The 16498-nt window shown below is 50.8% G+C and overlaps 3 protein-coding genes across 6 annotated transcripts in view; 1 reads left to right on the top strand and 2 right to left on the bottom strand.

Annotated features, from left to right (window-relative positions):
- Positions 1–16498, top strand: part of UBAP2 (ubiquitin associated protein 2) — a 120251-nt gene that overhangs the window by 70272 nt on the left and 33481 nt on the right. For 2 of the 4 annotated variants that reach the window (XM_074931184.1, XM_074931183.1), the window contains 5 exons: positions 1453–1636; positions 4075–4141; positions 5455–5650; positions 6926–7017; positions 7881–7928. In XM_074931184.1, the coding sequence (XP_074787285.1) occupies positions 1453–1636; positions 4075–4141; positions 5455–5650; positions 6926–7017; positions 7881–7928 (587 nt within the window). Of the gene's footprint in view, positions 1–1452; positions 1637–4074; positions 4142–5454; positions 5651–6925; positions 7018–7877; positions 7929–16498 lie in introns of all 4 variants that reach the window. The other 2 variants (XM_074931185.1, XM_074931182.1) reach the window with 1 other exon arrangement.
- LOC141973252 (interferon-like) lies at positions 10064–11789 on the bottom strand. Its single transcript, XM_074931610.1, has one exon. The coding sequence runs from the start codon at positions 10836–10838 to the stop codon at positions 10263–10265; it is 576 nt and encodes a 191-aa protein (XP_074787711.1). The 5' UTR covers positions 10839–11789; the 3' UTR covers positions 10064–10262.
- LOC141973241 (interferon-like) lies at positions 13573–15298 on the bottom strand. Its single transcript, XM_074931587.1, has one exon. The coding sequence runs from the start codon at positions 14345–14347 to the stop codon at positions 13772–13774; it is 576 nt and encodes a 191-aa protein (XP_074787688.1). The 5' UTR covers positions 14348–15298; the 3' UTR covers positions 13573–13771.

Raw genomic sequence — 16498 nt, 5'->3', positions numbered from 1 at the left:
TACTTGTTTGTCTCTCATCTTTGCTGTTGTTGTCCTTCAATAAGACCTCATGCTTCTAAACCCTTAGTTCAAAGCATGGCTGATACATTATGATTCTGACCATCCTACTTGTCTCCTGGTTTTCTTTGTCTTGTGCATTGTGTTCAGGCATCTTGTAAGGGGTCTTAATGAAGACAGTGATTTTCTGTCCCTTGTGTTGAGGACATGTACTTCAAGAAGGGAACCTTGCTCTAAATGTCTTTAGAGTTATAACAGTTATTTACTTATTTTTATATGAATCTTGCCACGAGGTATGAAGTGATATAGTTGCCACCTTCATAACTCTGTTCCTGTTTGTTACTTGAATTTCTTTCTCTGTTGTCAGTTACCCTCATACTTATTGCCAAGGCCAAGACCTCTTGATTTTTGTTCGCGTAGCACCCGATCCAACAACTGAATTTGGGTCATTTAGTGAGGATACCAAACCAATTATGTGAACAAACTGTGATGTGTAACTTTCAAGTGTTTATCTGACTTTTATTTGGTCACCATTCTAAAACTGTCTTCACATGCGTTGCACAAGTTAGTGATGATCCACTGGGTAGTGGTCTGGTCTGGTATGGAAGCATGGCCCTGCAGAAGGGAGGGCTCAACTCTATTTCTGAGTTTTGTTGGTGGGTGAGTGCTTCTAATTCTTTATATTATCTTTGCAGGACAAGAGGCAAGTGTAGAAACAGCTGGGAATTATGTTGGACAGTAGAGTTGTTTAGTGTCTTTTACTATAGTGATCTTTTGGAAAGGCACATCTGTGATAAACGAGTTTTACTCCATGTAGCCTAAAAAGTAATATTTAAGTTAAACACTTTTTGTGATCTAGTTCAAGTAAAGTAAGTCAATATTTGAGAACTCTTTAGCCATTAAAACTACTTAATGCTGTGCTCAATTGTGCCCTTCTATTGTAGCTTATTTTATTGTACTGCATTACACATTTGACTGAGTACTCCAAACTCCTAAGTTATATGTGCCCTTGTACTTCAGTGATTTCAGCCTCAATTGTCAAAGGTGCTGTGTAGTTGAAGGAGCTGTAGGTAGAGTAAATTTGTAGAGTGCCTTGAAAAGCACAAATGACTTTTGTTTGCAGAACCAAATGCGAGGAATTTAAAATGAGTATTGACTCATGAGCAAAAGCTAGTAATTCAGAGAGTGAGAGGTGAAGTGCAGAAGGCTGTAGTTCACTACATGTGTAGCAGTGAAAATTGTAAGTCTATTGTAGATTAAGAGTTTAAAGGTAAAAATTGATAATTCTGTTGCTGTTTGAATTTTCCTTAGTAGCCAGATTGTTCAATACTGTTACTGGTTCTTAATGGTCAGGTTTTTGTAAACCAAGGGGAGAATACTGTGTTCCAGAATCTAGCCTGGGATGTTAGGTATGCTGGAATTTACCTTTGAATGCCTCTTTTTAACTTGTTACAGCTACTTCATCAGTTCCAGCGCCTAAGACAGAGCCTTCTCCCTCACTACCTTCTGCTGGATCTCTGCCTAGCGTGGTGTCCACCACTGCTTCACTTCTGCCTTCAGCATCACAACATGCAGCAACGTTGCCCAGCTTGCCTCAGTCCAGTGATCTGGCCAGCAGCTCACTTTCCCAGTTAAGCAGGTACAGTAGGAGTTGTGATAAACTGAAAGTGGTTCAGTTCTGAGGAAGAAGCAAACAGGAGGGTGATTGCATATGGGTCTGTCAGATATCAGGGTCCCCTTTTCTGACATAAACTAAATTACGAAAGAGATTCAGAAGCGACCAGGATGTTTCTGGTTGCAAAGTGTGAGCTCTGGGCTGCCTCTGAATGATAGAGCAGCTGCTGACTTCAGCTTTTCGTGGTGTATAAACAAGTTTGTGTTTCAAGGGGCTCTTGCTTCAGTCATGCCAGCTAAATTAATTTACCCAGTATGTTTTTCCCATTTTATCCACAGTACCTGCTGTTTGTTTAGTGCCGTATGTTTGAAACAATCCCTTAACAATTGCTGGCTAATTTTGAAATATTGTAGTTCCACTTATATTTGTATTGCTTAAAATTAAAAACCAGAAATAATTCCACAGGGAAAGGTTTTTTTCTAAGACATTTCTGTAAGATACTTTTAAATATCAGATTGGTGTTCCTGGAAGTGTATTTAGCACAGCTTAGCTCATTTGCACTCTCTGTCTTTCTCAGTGTCTGTTAACTTGAGCTTTATCCTTAGGCAGGTACCATCTTGAGGCTATACTGCTTGAGTTATATTATTAATAACTTTGTACTCTCTTTGTTAATGTAAGGAACTAATTTGATGGAATACCATTTTTTTTTTCCTGTTTCATAGCTAGGCCATGGTTGATTCTCTTTTAATATACTAGTGTTTTCTATTGAATAAAATGGTAAATATGTCAAATAACACAAATTATTCCTTTCACATTAGAAACATCATCTCCCCACATTCGTTTGTTGAAAAGCTGTTGAAATTTCCATTGGTGGAAATTTTAACTGGAGGTTTGATGCTGTTGGACAGATACCAAGTGCCACAAAAAGATGATTCCTGAATTCCGAGCATGTCTGCCTTGTTTGTGCTGGTGGCTCTTGTCTGTGTCTCTGCTATAGGTCAGATGGTGAATTAATGCTTATTAGAAGATTTGAGGAGAGTGGGCAAGGGAGTGTTTTAAAACTTTATGTTGGACTGAACTATTTCTGTTCTTGCTGCCTGAAGTGGTGTCATTGCAATTCCTGTAAATGAGGAACAATTTTAAAGAGTTGCAGTAGAAATGATCTATGAAACTGCCAAGACTTTGGTCCTACACCTCAAAGGGCTGCCAGAATTGTTTGCCCTTAAACGAAGGCATATAATTTAGCCTGCAGCTTTGTTATGAAAACGGCTGTATTTTCTTGTGCCTATTCCCATAGAGAACACTAAAATATTTGTTATGGTTAGGATCTGTCTTGGTTCTGATTTCACACCAGAAAGGGTTTTTTGAATACCAAACCATACAAACTTTCTAAGGCTCTTTCTTGTTTGCCTTTGTTCAGTGTTCATTCTGTTTATTCTGTACTGTAAGTTATGTTCTTGACCTCAAATGTAAAGTATAACTTTTGTCAGTGTAAATGTTCAAGAACTGGTTTCAGTCACTTTTCAGAGAGACATTTAAAGGTCTTTGGAGTAGAGATACGTGTCTGTGCTACTGTTACTGCCAAAAGCTCACAGCCATGGTCAGCTAGGGAAAAAAGGTGGTGCTAGCAGAGTTGCTTCCTAAAATGAAATTACTTGCAGAGCAGAGGCTCTTTATTTTTTTTTTAGAGTGTATGTATAAAACTGAACTGATCTGATTCACCTTTTCAAAGAGGAAATGGCTTTTGGTGGTTTGTAATGGTATGAACCAGCCTTGATGGTAGTATGGCTAATTTTGAGGCTTTCACAGATGCTCTTCGTTTGCTGGGTTTTTTTGAGCCCTGACTTTTGAGAGTGTGTTGGAGCTTTTGGCAGAGTTATGGGGCAGGTATCCTGCAGCTCTGATTAGTTGAACTAATGTTATGCAGATTAAAATGTGAGAAATAGCATAGTGAGTCAAACCAGAGCACTGCCTCACCTAATTCATACCTGTGCCCTGTGGCAGCCAGCAGCAGTTGCTAAGGGCAAGAATGAGAAACAACCCATGTGTTTTGTGAACTTTCTTTTGGTTTTGGATTTTGTGTCTTGGAGTTATTGCTATGTAATTCCTGAAGCAACTATTGTTTTTCTGAAAATATAGTAAATTTATAAAAACAAATGAATGTTGGTTTAGATTTTTTTGTTAGTAATAGTTGTCTCTGTGCTTCAACTTTTTTCATTAAAAGTTATCAGGATTTTAGATAAAGGAAAAAATGCTATATGTGTGTGTGTATGTGTATATATATATATATATACCCCTATAGACAATTTTTTCTTAAATATCCTACTGTGTGTATGTATGTATATACAGACACCTACAATTTTTCTTCTTTAATACGTGTATATATAGGTGTATATGTACATACATATATATAAAAAATGTTTCTAGGAAAAATTAATTAATTCTTTGCAATTTGTTTCTAGCTCCCTTTCCAATCATCAGAGCAGCCTCTCCCCTGCCTCAGTGTTGTCTTCAAGCACATCACATGCAGTAAGTTCTGTTTGAATTTCAACAGATGATTGACATGTGGTGAGTTTATCTGATGATTAAGACTTAAAGTTCATTGTGTCCCAGTACACTGAGAACTGAAACAGGAGCCTAATTTCAGGGAAGGAGGACTGCCAGCCCTCTAGTGGTAAAAAAGGTCTTTACCACTTGGGATTTGTACTAGATCAAGAACAGCTATTACAGAGACTTGGCAGTCACACAACTGCAGATAACATTTTCATGCCAGCAAGGGGAAATTGAGTAAAGAAAGAATTTCTTGCAAGGAAAATAAATTTAAAAAAAAATCTTTACAAGTGACTATCTGAAACTGCTCCAAAATGGGCACTGTTAGCAGTTTCCACTGGAGAGGTTAGGTGGCAAAAACACAAGTGATGGAATGATAGGTGTCATGACAAATGCCTCATAAAACATGATTTTAGAGTTTACTACGTGTCATTGTTGTCATCTGTGTATTTAATGCATTTGAGATAACAAGGCAAAGGGTGGTGAACACGGTGCTCTAGAGGAGGTTGCACAAATGAAAGTCAGAGAGGCACTGCCTTGTTCTGTGATGGGATACTTATGTACAATCCCAGTTGGGGTGTGCAGATAGGTTACTGCTTTTCTTTCTGCCTGTATTTTGGTTTGTAATGCTCCATCACTACTGAATATGTACCTTAAAAATTCACACCCAAATACCTTTCTGTTGTCAGAGTTGTTTTGGCTTCTGTGTGCTGATGACAGTGTTTCGGAAGTGTGATCACCTTGCAGCTAAAGGCATTGTATTGTGCTGAATTCAAACCAGGAACTGCTTTATCCTCATGTGGTCTTGTAACGCATCTGGTTTGCGTTTGAGTTGACCACATTGTCTCTGTTGGGGGACACTACAGCTTTAATTTTCTAAGCTCCATCAGTGCATTGAGGATATCACTGTAGTGTGTCATGTATTTCAAAAGCAAATACTGTCTTTTGGAAGAATATAGGAGTTTATTTAACATAACAAGTACTAGCTTAAAGGAATATATAATCAAGGGGCAAGAAACTATACAAGGTAGTGACATTTGAGTTACTGTGGTATAATTTTGTGATGATATAGCTGTTTAAATTTAACTCTCATGTAATTTTCTTTGCATACTTAAAAATCACAACCATGCAATTTAGGTGCTTGCTTGGTGTATAGATAATGCGTATCTTTTGCATGTGCTGCTGTTACTTAAAAGATTGTTGGGGTTTTTTTTGATTATTTTTTTGCCCCCAGCATCTCCCACTGTGGTTTATTTGCTCTGTGATCCTCATTCTTTTTGTCTCCTTTCTAGCACACTAGTGTTGAGAACACAACTTCGCTCCAGCCCTCAACAACCTTTTCAACTGCTTCAACCTCAGCCACTAGCACCACCTCTTCAGTTGTCAGCATGGCAAGCAGTATGAACACTACAAACAGCCTTGGCCTGAGCGTTACCAGTGTGTCTATACCAGCTGCTACCACACGGGCAGCTCCCTTAGTGTCTTCAGGTTCGGAATATTGACAGATCATGTGAATAGACAGAGGACTTGAGTCAGGAGGGCTGTCAATTGAGCATCTCACCAGCCGTAACTATGCTAAGAAAACCACACTCTTTGAGTAGCATTTTCAGCAGGCTTTATTTGCTGTCTTATAAAATAAAGTTGCCTGGATCTCTATATTTGAAATATTTGTTAAGGTGTTATATGGCATTTATATAGCACAGTCCATCCTCAAGAGCTTTATAAAGAAGATACTAGAGCAGTTCTGACTTGGAAGTTTTGGGCTAGGAGGTTTGCCCAGTTTGTATTCCAGGTTATGATCAGCTCTTGGCTTATATTAGCTTTAATTTCATTCTCTGTGACTTGAAATCATTTGGCTGTATCAAAATATACTGCAGTGTCCTCATTATCATATGCCACATCCCTACTGCCACATCTACAGAAAGAAAAAAGTGTATGATGTCTGGGTCACTCCACAGCAAATAGCACTTCAGAAAATGGGTCCACAGAGAAATAAGGTGGGGAGGCTTCTTGCACAGAACTGGAAGCAATGCTAAATTCTCTCTTGCTTCTCTAATCAACGTGAACTTCTAAAAGGAAATCTTATGGACAGTAGTGAATGATTTAAATACTAAGATCAAACACTTACAGAAGTATTTCTCATTTATCGTTCCCATACCCTGTAAATGTATCGTTCCCATACCTTGTAAATGAAGTGTCTGATGACTGGCCAAAGTGTGCTTTTTTTTTTTTTTTTAAACTCTTCTGCTTCCTGTCACTGCTTCATGGAGGCAACTGAAACTGTTTTAATCTTCTCTTTGCTATTCTCAACTGCAATAAATCACCCACAAAAAGTAGTCTGGCAACATTTAGTATTTCCAATCTATTGCTGGTGATAACAGGGAATGTGTTGACAGAGCAGAAAATGAAAGGAAATAATTTTCTCTCTTAGAGAGCAATGCCTGAATTTTGCCTTCAGGAGAGGATTGAGGAAAGGGGAAGTTTCTGTAACCTCTTGGACAAAGTAAATGACAAAATCAGACTGTTGTCTGATGGGATTGTTCTCAGTCTTAAATAGTCTGTGCTTTCCCTTCCTTGATGCATGGTTAAACTATTCAAGCTATTTTGAGCACTTTCATCAACCAGCACAAAATTCTTCTATGTAGTTCTGCTCTTTAAAGCAATGACAGTGCAGCTACCAGGGCTTGTGAGCTATCTTGTCTCAAGGCTGAAGCCCTTTCTTTTCTAAAGTCTTGTTAAAATGTCTGTATTTTGATTTTACAGGCAAAGCTCCTCCAAACCTGCCTCAAGGTGTACCACCCTTGTTGCATAACCAGTATATTGTGGGACCTGGAGGACTTCTGCCTGCCTACCCAGTAAGCAGTTTAATTGTTCCTGACCATGATTGCTTAACCCTTGGTCCAAGTGGGCCCTCCAGACCTGCTGCTGTCTATACCAAGGTATTTCTGTTAGTACATGTTGCACCTGGAATTCTTCTTCCAAATGGTAAAGAATATATGAAATACATTCCGTGGGGGTTTACCATTGATAGTAAACTGCAGTACTGTTGGTACAGGCCTGATCTGGCTGCTGTTGATGCTAAGCATGTGTATTGTTATGGTTTTTAGTACTATCATATTTTAGGCCCTTTGAGTAAAACTAGCCTAATTCAGGTTTGTATTATTGGAATAAATTTGGAATAGATTGAAATACGAAATACGGCATGTGTCCTGTCTGTCATTCTTGGAAAATTGTATATAGCTTTTTGATGTCTGACCAGGATCAACGTATTTTTGGTTATCTGCTTTGCAAATTAAAAAATTAAATCATCTGTCTGTATCACACTGAATGCAAGGGGATAACTTACATTGCTTTGTGGTCTAGTAACAGATCTCAAATCCTGCTGTTCACAGAAGTAGTGATTGCAGCAAAGAAAGCTGTTGCTCTTACACTAAATCTGAACGCCCTGTAGATTTTTCACGTCGATGAATAATCTGTCTGTGAAAACCAATATTGAGATGCAACAGTCATACTCTCCTCAGGGAACTGCTGTCACCAAGAAGCAGCATCAGAGTCACACACCATTTTAAGCTTAGCCATATTAGCCTTAAAATGCTACAGTGTGCCAGTACACCTTTAAAATAAACTGGGTGTAGGTCGAACTGTTTAAAGCACAAAATTAGTCAGTGTCAGAAAAAAGTGTTATAATGGTGTTGTATTTTAATCTGTCTTTAAGCAGATTTATGGTTATGATGATCTCCAGATGCTTCAATCCAGGCTGCCGATGGTAAGTAAAGGGCTTTATTTAAATTTAAACAAGTTAATTTAATGGTGATTAAGAACTTTAACTTACTTTCTGTATTATGTCTTCTTAAATATCCATAAAGAGTTTCTCTAGGTGGTGCAGATTGATACAGAGCAACTTGTTGCATGTGTGCTGATTGCTCTGCAGATTTTGTACGTACAAGCAAGCATACTCTGTGCTTTTGAGTGGAAAACTCTTTAACGGTTGTAGCAACGCTATGGCATCTGTCAAATCTAGGTGAAATCTGAGTGTGAATGTTTCCTTTTACCAAGAGCTAGGGTTGAACAGCAAGTACACAAACAGGCAGCCGGTAGGTGCATCTGAGAGGTTTTGGAGGTGCTTATAGGTGGAGATCTTTGCGTAAGCATCATGGCAGCAAATGCAGGTGAGCTACAGGAGGGACAGTTTACCAAGATTTTTCGTTACCTGGATCTCAAGTGTAAATGGTGTGTGATAGATGCTGAGTTACCAAACATATTCACAAAGAGCCTCAGCCTAGATTGCAAAAAGGTAAACAATTTTGTTTACAGAAGACTAGGACAAGGATCTTGGAGAGAAAGTTTGGTAGTATGTAATTGGGAAAAGTCAGAGGATGAAGTGATGCATGATGTCGGTAGAAGCAGAAATGGAGCAATGAGCAGTAATCTGGAAAAGAAGTCACTGGATGGTCAGTGCCAGGTCTGCCAGAGTCTAGGGACAGACAGAATCAGGTATTCAGAGCTGAGTACAGGGATGTCCCAGGCAAAACCCTGTCCACCTGTACATCCTGTATTAAAAAAACAAAGATGAGTGCATTAATTAAGATTTGAACTGCCCAGTGAAGGAATGATCCTTGCCAGAACTATCAATTGAAATGAATGTAATTGTTTTCAGAGCAGCAAAATGACAAAATATTTGCAGTTCTAGGGCCAGTGGAGTTCTGGGCCTCTGGTGTGATGGGTTGATGCTGGCTGGAAGAGTTATTGCTGCTTGTATCTGGTGTGAATCTGGGCTCTGTGAGTTGCAAGCCATCAGCCCTGGTCCTGCTGGCAGAGTCCCCGTGGCAAAGTCTGTGCCCAGCTGTCCTGGTTTTGGCTGTCAGGAGAGGCTCTGTCCCGGGTCTTGAGCTGGGAGAGAGCATCTCCGGAGCGCCCGAGGCAAATGTGGCATGTGGGCTTTGGCAGGTGGGGTTTGGGCCAGGGTAGATGGGAGGGAGTTGCCTTTCTTTGAGGTGGGAGGAGGCGCAGTTGGAGGGCCGGGCCGGGCCGGGCCGGGTTTGGCCCTTGGGGTGTTCCATCTCCTGTGACGTCACGGTCAGGATATAAAGGTGGCGGGTTTTCTCTGGCTTCTGGTCGTGACGGCGGCATCTTTGTTGGGTCGGGGTCGGGATGGGGATGGCAGCCGGGGGCGGGCTGCGTATCGTTGGTCGGGTGGTGAGCGAGCGCATTGTGCGTTACCCGTTTGGACTTTGCGTTACTGTTTTGCTCTGTTGCAGTCGCTAAAGTGTTTGTTTTTTTCTTTTCAAGCCACGGGGTTTTTTTTCTGGTTGTAACTCCCCTGTTGCCCTGGGCGGGGGAGAAGGGCGAGGGACCGGCTGCGTGGGGCGAGTTCAAAGCCCGGCCCCATCTTTTTTCTAAGCCCCCTTCGAGGAGCGGAAGGCCGCTAGAAGGTCTCCTCGGAGCCTTGCTGTTGTGGAGGCTGAAGAAGCCCAGGTGCGTGAGGCTTTCCTTCCAGGAGAGGCATTGCAAGGCAGCGAGCCGTCCCGTTTGTGGCCCTGGTGTGGAGGCGCTCCAACAGGCCCCCGAGTCTTGGTTGGCGCGAGGAGAGCGGAGCTGATGGTGAGGCGGTGTGAGGCGGGCCGGCCGGTGGGGAACGCGGAGGAGACGAGGGCCAACGAGGCGGTAGCGCTGCCGCTGGCTGCACCCCGTGAGAGGTTTTGCCAAGAGGCTGAGGGCAGCGGCTCCTCGTTGGGGAAGCGTCAAAGAGAAGAGCGGGCGCGGGATGTGCGGAGCCCTGTTTGGAGCAGGGCTGGTAGGAGGTGTTGAGCGGCGGGGTGCCTTTCCCCCGCCCGCGCCACCCCCAGGGGCTCGTTCCTGTGCTGCTGAGACGAGAGGCGGAGGCGGGCTTTTTGCAAGAGGTCTTTATTTTGTGTGGAATAAATAGTGGAATAAATAGCTAAAACCCGTTGTGAAGATAAATAGAAGTTGTGGTGTAAGGGAAGGAGCGGTGCGTGGAGGGTGCGGGTGCCGGGCCGTCGTTGCCCCGGCGCCTGTCGTGGTGGGTGAGGGGCGGCGGTGGGGGTGCGTGGGGCCGTGCGGGTTGGTGGGGGCCGTTGGGCTAGTTGGGCATGGTGCGGGTGAGGTTGTGGAGGCCTTGGAAGGCGGCGCGAGCTTGGAGGCGGACGTGGTCCCAGGCGCAGGCGCTGTGGTGGTGGGTGCGGAGGAAGTGCTGGATGTCCCTGAAGAATTTGTCGAGGGGGAGCGTGAGGCTGCGGGGCCCTGGGCCTTGGGCGAGCGTGCCGTTGGCCGTCAGGCATTGGTGGAGCTGGTGGATGCGGTGCTGGAGGCTGTTGAGGAGGTGGTGTCGTGCCTGGGCGTCCCAGTGTTGGGGGGTGCTGGGGCTGCTGAGGGTGTGGAAGAGGTGCTGGAGGATGCGGAGGGCGTTGGCGGCGGCTTGCTGTGGGTGGCTGGTGTGGAGGAGGGTGTCGGGGAAGAGGGGCGCCTGGTGGGGGTGGCAGGGCTGTGTCGGGCTGGGAGCCATGGCCTGGAGGAGCTGTAGGCTGTCCCAGGGGAAGGTGTCGTGGCGGGGAGGCAGGAGGTGGCAGGCGAAGGCGGTGGCGAGAGCCGTCAGGAGGAGCAGGAGCGGCGGGGCGCCGGGGCGCAGGCGGGGCTGTGGGGTTGCGGGCGCAGCCATGGTGGGGCCGTGGGCTGTGCGGGCGGGCGCTGTGCTTGGGGTGCTGCCGGGTGGCCGGCTTTATGTGGTGCGGCGGCTTTCCCTCGCTCGCTTTCTGGTGGCAGCGAGTTTCCGGCTGTGGTTTTCAGTTTTGGCTGGTGGCCTGCGGTGGTGTCGGGGAAGTGCGTTGGTGGGGTGGGCGCGCGTGGGGAGGGCGGTGGCGGTGCTTTGCCGGGGCTGCGTCGGGGGCAGGTCGGCTGTAGTGGTTGAGTGGGGGATGCGAAAGCGCGCGCTGGGGCAGAGCCCCTGGGGGCAGCTGTGGCGGGGAGGTGTGTGCGGGTTTCCCTGTGAAGGGGCTGCGGCTGAAGTTTCCCTTCCTGCCCGAGTGCGCCTTGCGCCCCGTGCTGGCCTGTGGCGCGTTTTCCTTTCGCCTTTGTTTTCATCTTGTCTGGTCTTTCCTTTTCGTGTTGGGCAGGGTTGTGAAGTGATGTCACTCGGCAGAGCCTGGGCAGCCCCCTCTGGGAGCGAGGGCCTGGGGGTGGCGGCGGCGCATGGCGAGGAGGTGCCTGTGGGTGCAGGCCCCTGAGCGGTGGCTGTGTTGGTGGCTGGAGCTGCCGCAGCTGGGGTGTTGATGGGAACGGGCAAGAAAGGCCGGAGGCTAGGCTTGCGGAAGGAAGAAGGAAGAGGAGCAAGGGAAGGGTCGTTCTCGGTGCTGCTCCCGCCGGGGCGTTGGGACCGCGGCTGTGGTGCCACGCGCGTGGCCCCGGAGCAGGGGTCGTCGGGTGTTTTGTCTGCCTCCTTGGCTGAGCGTGCTGGAGAGCAAAGAAGAAGATGTCTGCCGTCAGCCAAGGAAGGGCCTTGGGTTTGGGATGGCCTGGGCCCCTCGACGAGGGGTGTCCCGGAGTCGTGCGGAGGTGGCGCCGAGCCAGCCGATGGAGTTGTCGAGCTCTAGAGGGAGCAGGGAGGAGGCGGAGGTTGCGCTCGCCCAGGTTTTGGAGTGCCCGGGAAGAGCAGGGATGGTGTTGTGTTGTTGTGAGAGAGGCCGCCGTGTGTTTTCTGGGAGTTTTTGGAGCCGGGGCAAGAAATGGGAGTGTGGTGGCGGCGGCGGCCGTGGTGTGTGGCCAGGCGCCGTTGTGTTGGTGGGTGCCGTGCCTGGGGCGTTGGCACGCGCGTGCTGATTCGGCGTCCCTGGGTGCCGTCAGTACAGGAGGTAGGCTGGTGTTGGGAGGTGGGAGGCTGGAGCTTGTTCGCACGGCCTTAGAAGAGCTGGTGCTGCAAGGTGTGTTGGAGCAAGCGGCGCAAGGCGAGAGTTGTCGCGAGAAATGGCTGACGCGGGCAGGGGAGCCCAGGCCAGCCTAGTCAAAGGGATCTGTGCCGGGCCTGTCCTCGGTGGAGGCCTTGCCGGCTTTGGGTTGAGTGGGACCGTGAAAGGTGTTGCGGTCCAAGCCCCGCGGACGCGAGCAGGGCCGTCTTGGTCTGGCTCAGGTCTCTGGGAGCCCCGTCCAAGGTGACGGTGAAAGTTTGCCGCCGTGGGGCAGCTCCCGGCTCTCGGGGCAAGCTGCTGCAGCGTTTGAGGAGCAGGCTGGTGGTAGAAGACGTCTCGCTGCTTGTATCTGGTGTGAATCTGGGCTCTGTGAGTTGCAAGCCATCAGCCCTGGTCCTGCTGGCAGAGTCCCCGTGGCAAAGTCTGTGCCCAGCTGTCCTGGTTTTGGCTGTCAGGAGAGGCTCTGTCCCGGGTCTTGAGCTGGGAGAGAGCATCTCCGGAGCGCCCGAGGCAAATGTGGCATGTGGGCTTTGGCAGGTGGGGTTTGGGCCAGGGTAGATGGGAGGGAGTTGCCTTTCTTTGAGGTGGGAGGAGGCGCAGTTGGAGGGCCGGGCCGGGCCGGGCCGGGTTTGGCCCTTGGGGTGTTCCATCTCCTGTGACGTCACGGTCAGGATATAAAGGTGGCGGGTTTTCTCTGGCTTCTGGTCGTGACGGCGGCATCTTTGTTGGGTCGGGGTCGGGATGGGGATGGCAGCCGGGGGCGGGCTGCGTATCGTTGGTCGGGTGGTGAGCGAGCGCATTGTGCGTTACCCGTTTGGACTTTGCGTTACTGTTTTGCTCTGTTGCAGTCGCTAAAGTGTTTGTTTTTTTCTTTTCAAGCCACGGGGTTTTTTTTCTGGTTGTAACTCCCCTGTTGCCCTGGGCGGGGGAGAAGGGCGAGGGACCGGCTGCGTGGGGCGAGTTCAAAGCCCGGCCCCATCTTTTTTCTAAGCCCCCTTCGAGGAGCGGAAGGCCGCTAGAAGGTCTCCTCGGAGCCTTGCTGTTGTGGAGGCTGAAGAAGCCCAGGTGCGTGAGGCTTTCCTTCCAGGAGAGGCATTGCAAGGCAGCGAGCCGTCCCGTTTGTGGCCCTGGTGTGGAGGCGCTCCAACAGGCCCCCGAGTCTTGGTTGGCGCGAGGAGAGCGGAGCTGATGGTGAGGCGGTGTGAGGCGGGCCGGCCGGTGGGGAACGCGGAGGAGACGAGGGCCAACGAGGCGGTAGCGCTGCCGCTGGCTGCACCCCGTGAGAGGTTTTGCCAAGAGGCTGAGGGCAGCGGCTCCTCGTTGGGGAAGCGTCAAAGAGAAGAGCGGGCGCGGGATGTGCGGAGCCCTGTTTGGAGCAGGGCTGGTAGGAGGTGTTGAGCGGCGGGGTGCCTTTCCCCCGCCCGCGCCACCCCCAGGGGCTCGTTCCTGTGCTGCTGAGACGAGAGGCGGAGGCGGGCTTTTTGCAAGAGGTCTTTATTTTGTGTGGAATAAATAGTGGAATAAATAGCTAAAACCCGTTGTGAAGATAAATAGAAGTTGTGGTGTAAGGGAAGGAGCGGTGCGTGGAGGGTGCGGGTGCCGGGCCGTCGTTGCCCCGGCGCCTGTCGTGGTGGGTGAGGGGCGGCGGTGGGGGTGCGTGGGGCCGTGCGGGTTGGTGGGGGCCGTTGGGCTAGTTGGGCATGGTGCGGGTGAGGTTGTGGAGGCCTTGGAAGGCGGCGCGAGCTTGGAGGCGGACGTGGTCCCAGGCGCAGGCGCTGTGGTGGTGGGTGCGGAGGAAGTGCTGGATGTCCCTGAAGAATTTGTCGAGGGGGAGCGTGAGGCTGCGGGGCCCTGGGCCTTGGGCGAGCGTGCCGTTGGCCGTCAGGCGTTGGTGGAGCTGGTGGATGCGGTGCTGGAGGCTGTTGAGGAGGTGGTGTCGTGCCTGGGCGTCCCAGTGTTGGGGGGTGCTGGGGCTGCTGAGGGTGTGGAAGAGGTGCTGGAGGATGCGGAGGGCGTTGGCGGCGGCTTGCTGTGGGTGGCTGGTGTGGAGGAGGGTGTCGGGGAAGAGGGGCGCCTGGTGGGGGTGGCAGGGCTGTGTCGGGCTGGGAGCCATGGCCTGGAGGAGCTGTAGGCTGTCCCAGGGGAAGGTGTCGTGGCGGGGAGGCAGGAGGTGGCAGGCGAAGGCGGTGGCGAGAGCCGTCAGGAGGAGCAGGAGCGGCGGGGCGCCGGGGCGCAGGCGGGGCTGTGGGGTTGCGGGCGCAGCCATGGTGGGGCCGTGGGCTGTGCGGGCGGGCGCTGTGCTTGGGGTGCTGCCGGGTGGCCGGCTTTATGTGGTGCGGCGGCTTTCCCTCGCTCGCTTTCTGGTGGCAGCGAGTTTCCGGCTGTGGTTTTCAGTTTTGGCTGGTGGCCTGCGGTGGTGTCGGGGAAGTGCGTTGGTGGGGTGGGCGCGCGTGGGGAGGGCGGTGGCGGTGCTTTGCCGGGGCTGCGTCGGGGGCAGGTCGGCTGTAGTGGTTGAGTGGGGGATGCGAAAGCGCGCGCTGGGGCAGAGCCCCTGGGGGCAGCTGTGGCGGGGAGGTGTGTGCGGGTTTCCCTGTGAAGGGGCTGCGGCTGAAGTTTCCCTTCCTGCCCGAGTGCGCCTTGCGCCCCGTGCTGGCCTGTGGCGCGTTTTCCTTTCGCCTTTGTTTTCATCTTGTCTGGTCTTTCCTTTTCGTGTTGGGCAGGGTTGTGAAGTGATGTCACTCGGCAGAGCCTGGGCAGCCCCCTCTGGGAGCGAGGGCCTGGGGGTGGCGGCGGCGCATGGCGAGGAGGTGCCTGTGGGTGCAGGCCCCTGAGCGGTGGCTGTGTTGGTGGCTGGAGCTGCCGCAGCTGGGGTGTTGATGGGAACGGGCAAGAAAGGCCGGAGGCTAGGCTTGCGGAAGGAAGAAGGAAGAGGAGCAAGGGAAGGGTCGTTCTCGGTGCTGCTCCCGCCGGGGCGTTGGGACCGCGGCTGTGGTGCCACGCGCGTGGCCCCGGAGCAGGGGTCGTCGGGTGTTTTGTCTGCCTCCTTGGCTGAGCGTGCTGGAGAGCAAAGAAGAAGATGTCTGCCGTCAGCCAAGGAAGGGCCTTGGGTTTGGGATGGCCTGGGCCCCTCGACGAGGGGTGTCCCGGAGTCGTGCGGAGGTGGCGCCGAGCCAGCCGATGGAGTTGTCGAGCTCTAGAGGGAGCAGGGAGGAGGCGGAGGTTGCGCTCGCCCAGGTTTTGGAGTGCCCGGGAAGAGCAGGGATGGTGTTGTGTTGTTGTGAGAGAGGCCGCCGTGTGTTTTCTGGGAGTTTTTGGAGCCGGGGCAAGAAATGGGAGTGTGGTGGCGGCGGCGGCCGTGGTGTGTGGCCAGGCGCCGTTGTGTTGGTGGGTGCCGTGCCTGGGGCGTTGGCACGCGCGTGCTGATTCGGCGTCCCTGGGTGCCGTCAGTACAGGAGGTAGGCTGGTGTTGGGAGGTGGGAGGCTGGAGCTTGTTCGCACGGCCTTAGAAGAGCTGGTGCTGCAAGGTGTGTTGGAGCAAGCGGCGCAAGGCGAGAGTTGTCGCGAGAAATGGCTGACGCGGGCAGGGGAGCCCAGGCCAGCCTAGTCAAAGGGATCTGTGCCGGGCCTGTCCTCGGTGGAGGCCTTGCCGGCTTTGGGTTGAGTGGGACCGTGAAAGGTGTTGCGGTCCAAGCCCCGCGGACGCGAGCAGGGCCGTCTTGGTCTGGCTCAGGTCTCTGGGAGCCCCGTCCAAGGTGACGGTGAAAGTTTGCCGCCGTGGGGCAGCTCCCGGCTCTCGGGGCAAGCTGCTGCAGCGTTTGAGGAGCAGGCTGGTGGTAGAAGACGTCTCGCTGCTTGTATCTGGTGTGAATCTGGGCTCTGTGAGTTGCAAGCCATCAGCCCTGGTCCTGCTGGCAGAGTCCCCGTGGCAAAGTCTGTGCCCAGCTGTCCTGGTTTTGGCTGTCAGGAGAGGCTCTGTCCCGGGTCTTGAGCTGGGAGAGAGCATCTCCGGAGCGCCCGAGGCAAATGTGGCATGTGGGCTTTGGCAGGTGGGGTTTGGGCCAGGGTAGATGGGAGGGAGTTGCCTTTCTTTGAGGTGGGAGGAGGCGCAGTTGGAGGGCCGGGCCGGGCCGGGCCGGGTTTGGCCCTTGGGGTGTTCCATCTCCTGTGACGTCACGGTCAGGATATAAAGGTGGCGGGTTTTCTCTGGCTTCTGGTCGTGACGGCGGCATCTTTGTTGGGTCGGGGTCGGGATGGGGATGGCAGCCGGGGGCGGGCTGCGTATCGTTGGTCGGGTGGTGAGCGAGCGCATTGTGCGTTACCCGTTTGGACTTTGCGTTACTGTTTTGCTCTGTTGCAGTCGCTAAAGTGTTTGTTTTTTTCTTTTCAAGCCACGGGGTTTTTTTTCTGGTTGTAACTC

Source organism: Athene noctua, chromosome Z, assembly GCF_965140245.1.
Source record: "Athene noctua chromosome Z, bAthNoc1.hap1.1, whole genome shotgun sequence".
In the NCBI taxonomy this organism is placed as follows: Eukaryota; Metazoa; Chordata; class Aves; order Strigiformes; family Strigidae; genus Athene; species Athene noctua.
Note: the sequence above shows the minus strand (reverse complement) of the source record. Positions and strands in the feature narration are given on the sequence as shown.

Excerpts from the sequence above, each read along its gene's own strand:
- LOC141973252 (XM_074931610.1), bottom strand. The coding sequence starts at position 10,838 with ATGGCTGCGCCCGCAACCCCACAGCCCCGCCTGCGCCCCGGCGCCCCG.
- LOC141973241 (XM_074931587.1), bottom strand. The coding sequence starts at position 14,347 with ATGGCTGCGCCCGCAACCCCACAGCCCCGCCTGCGCCCCGGCGCCCCG.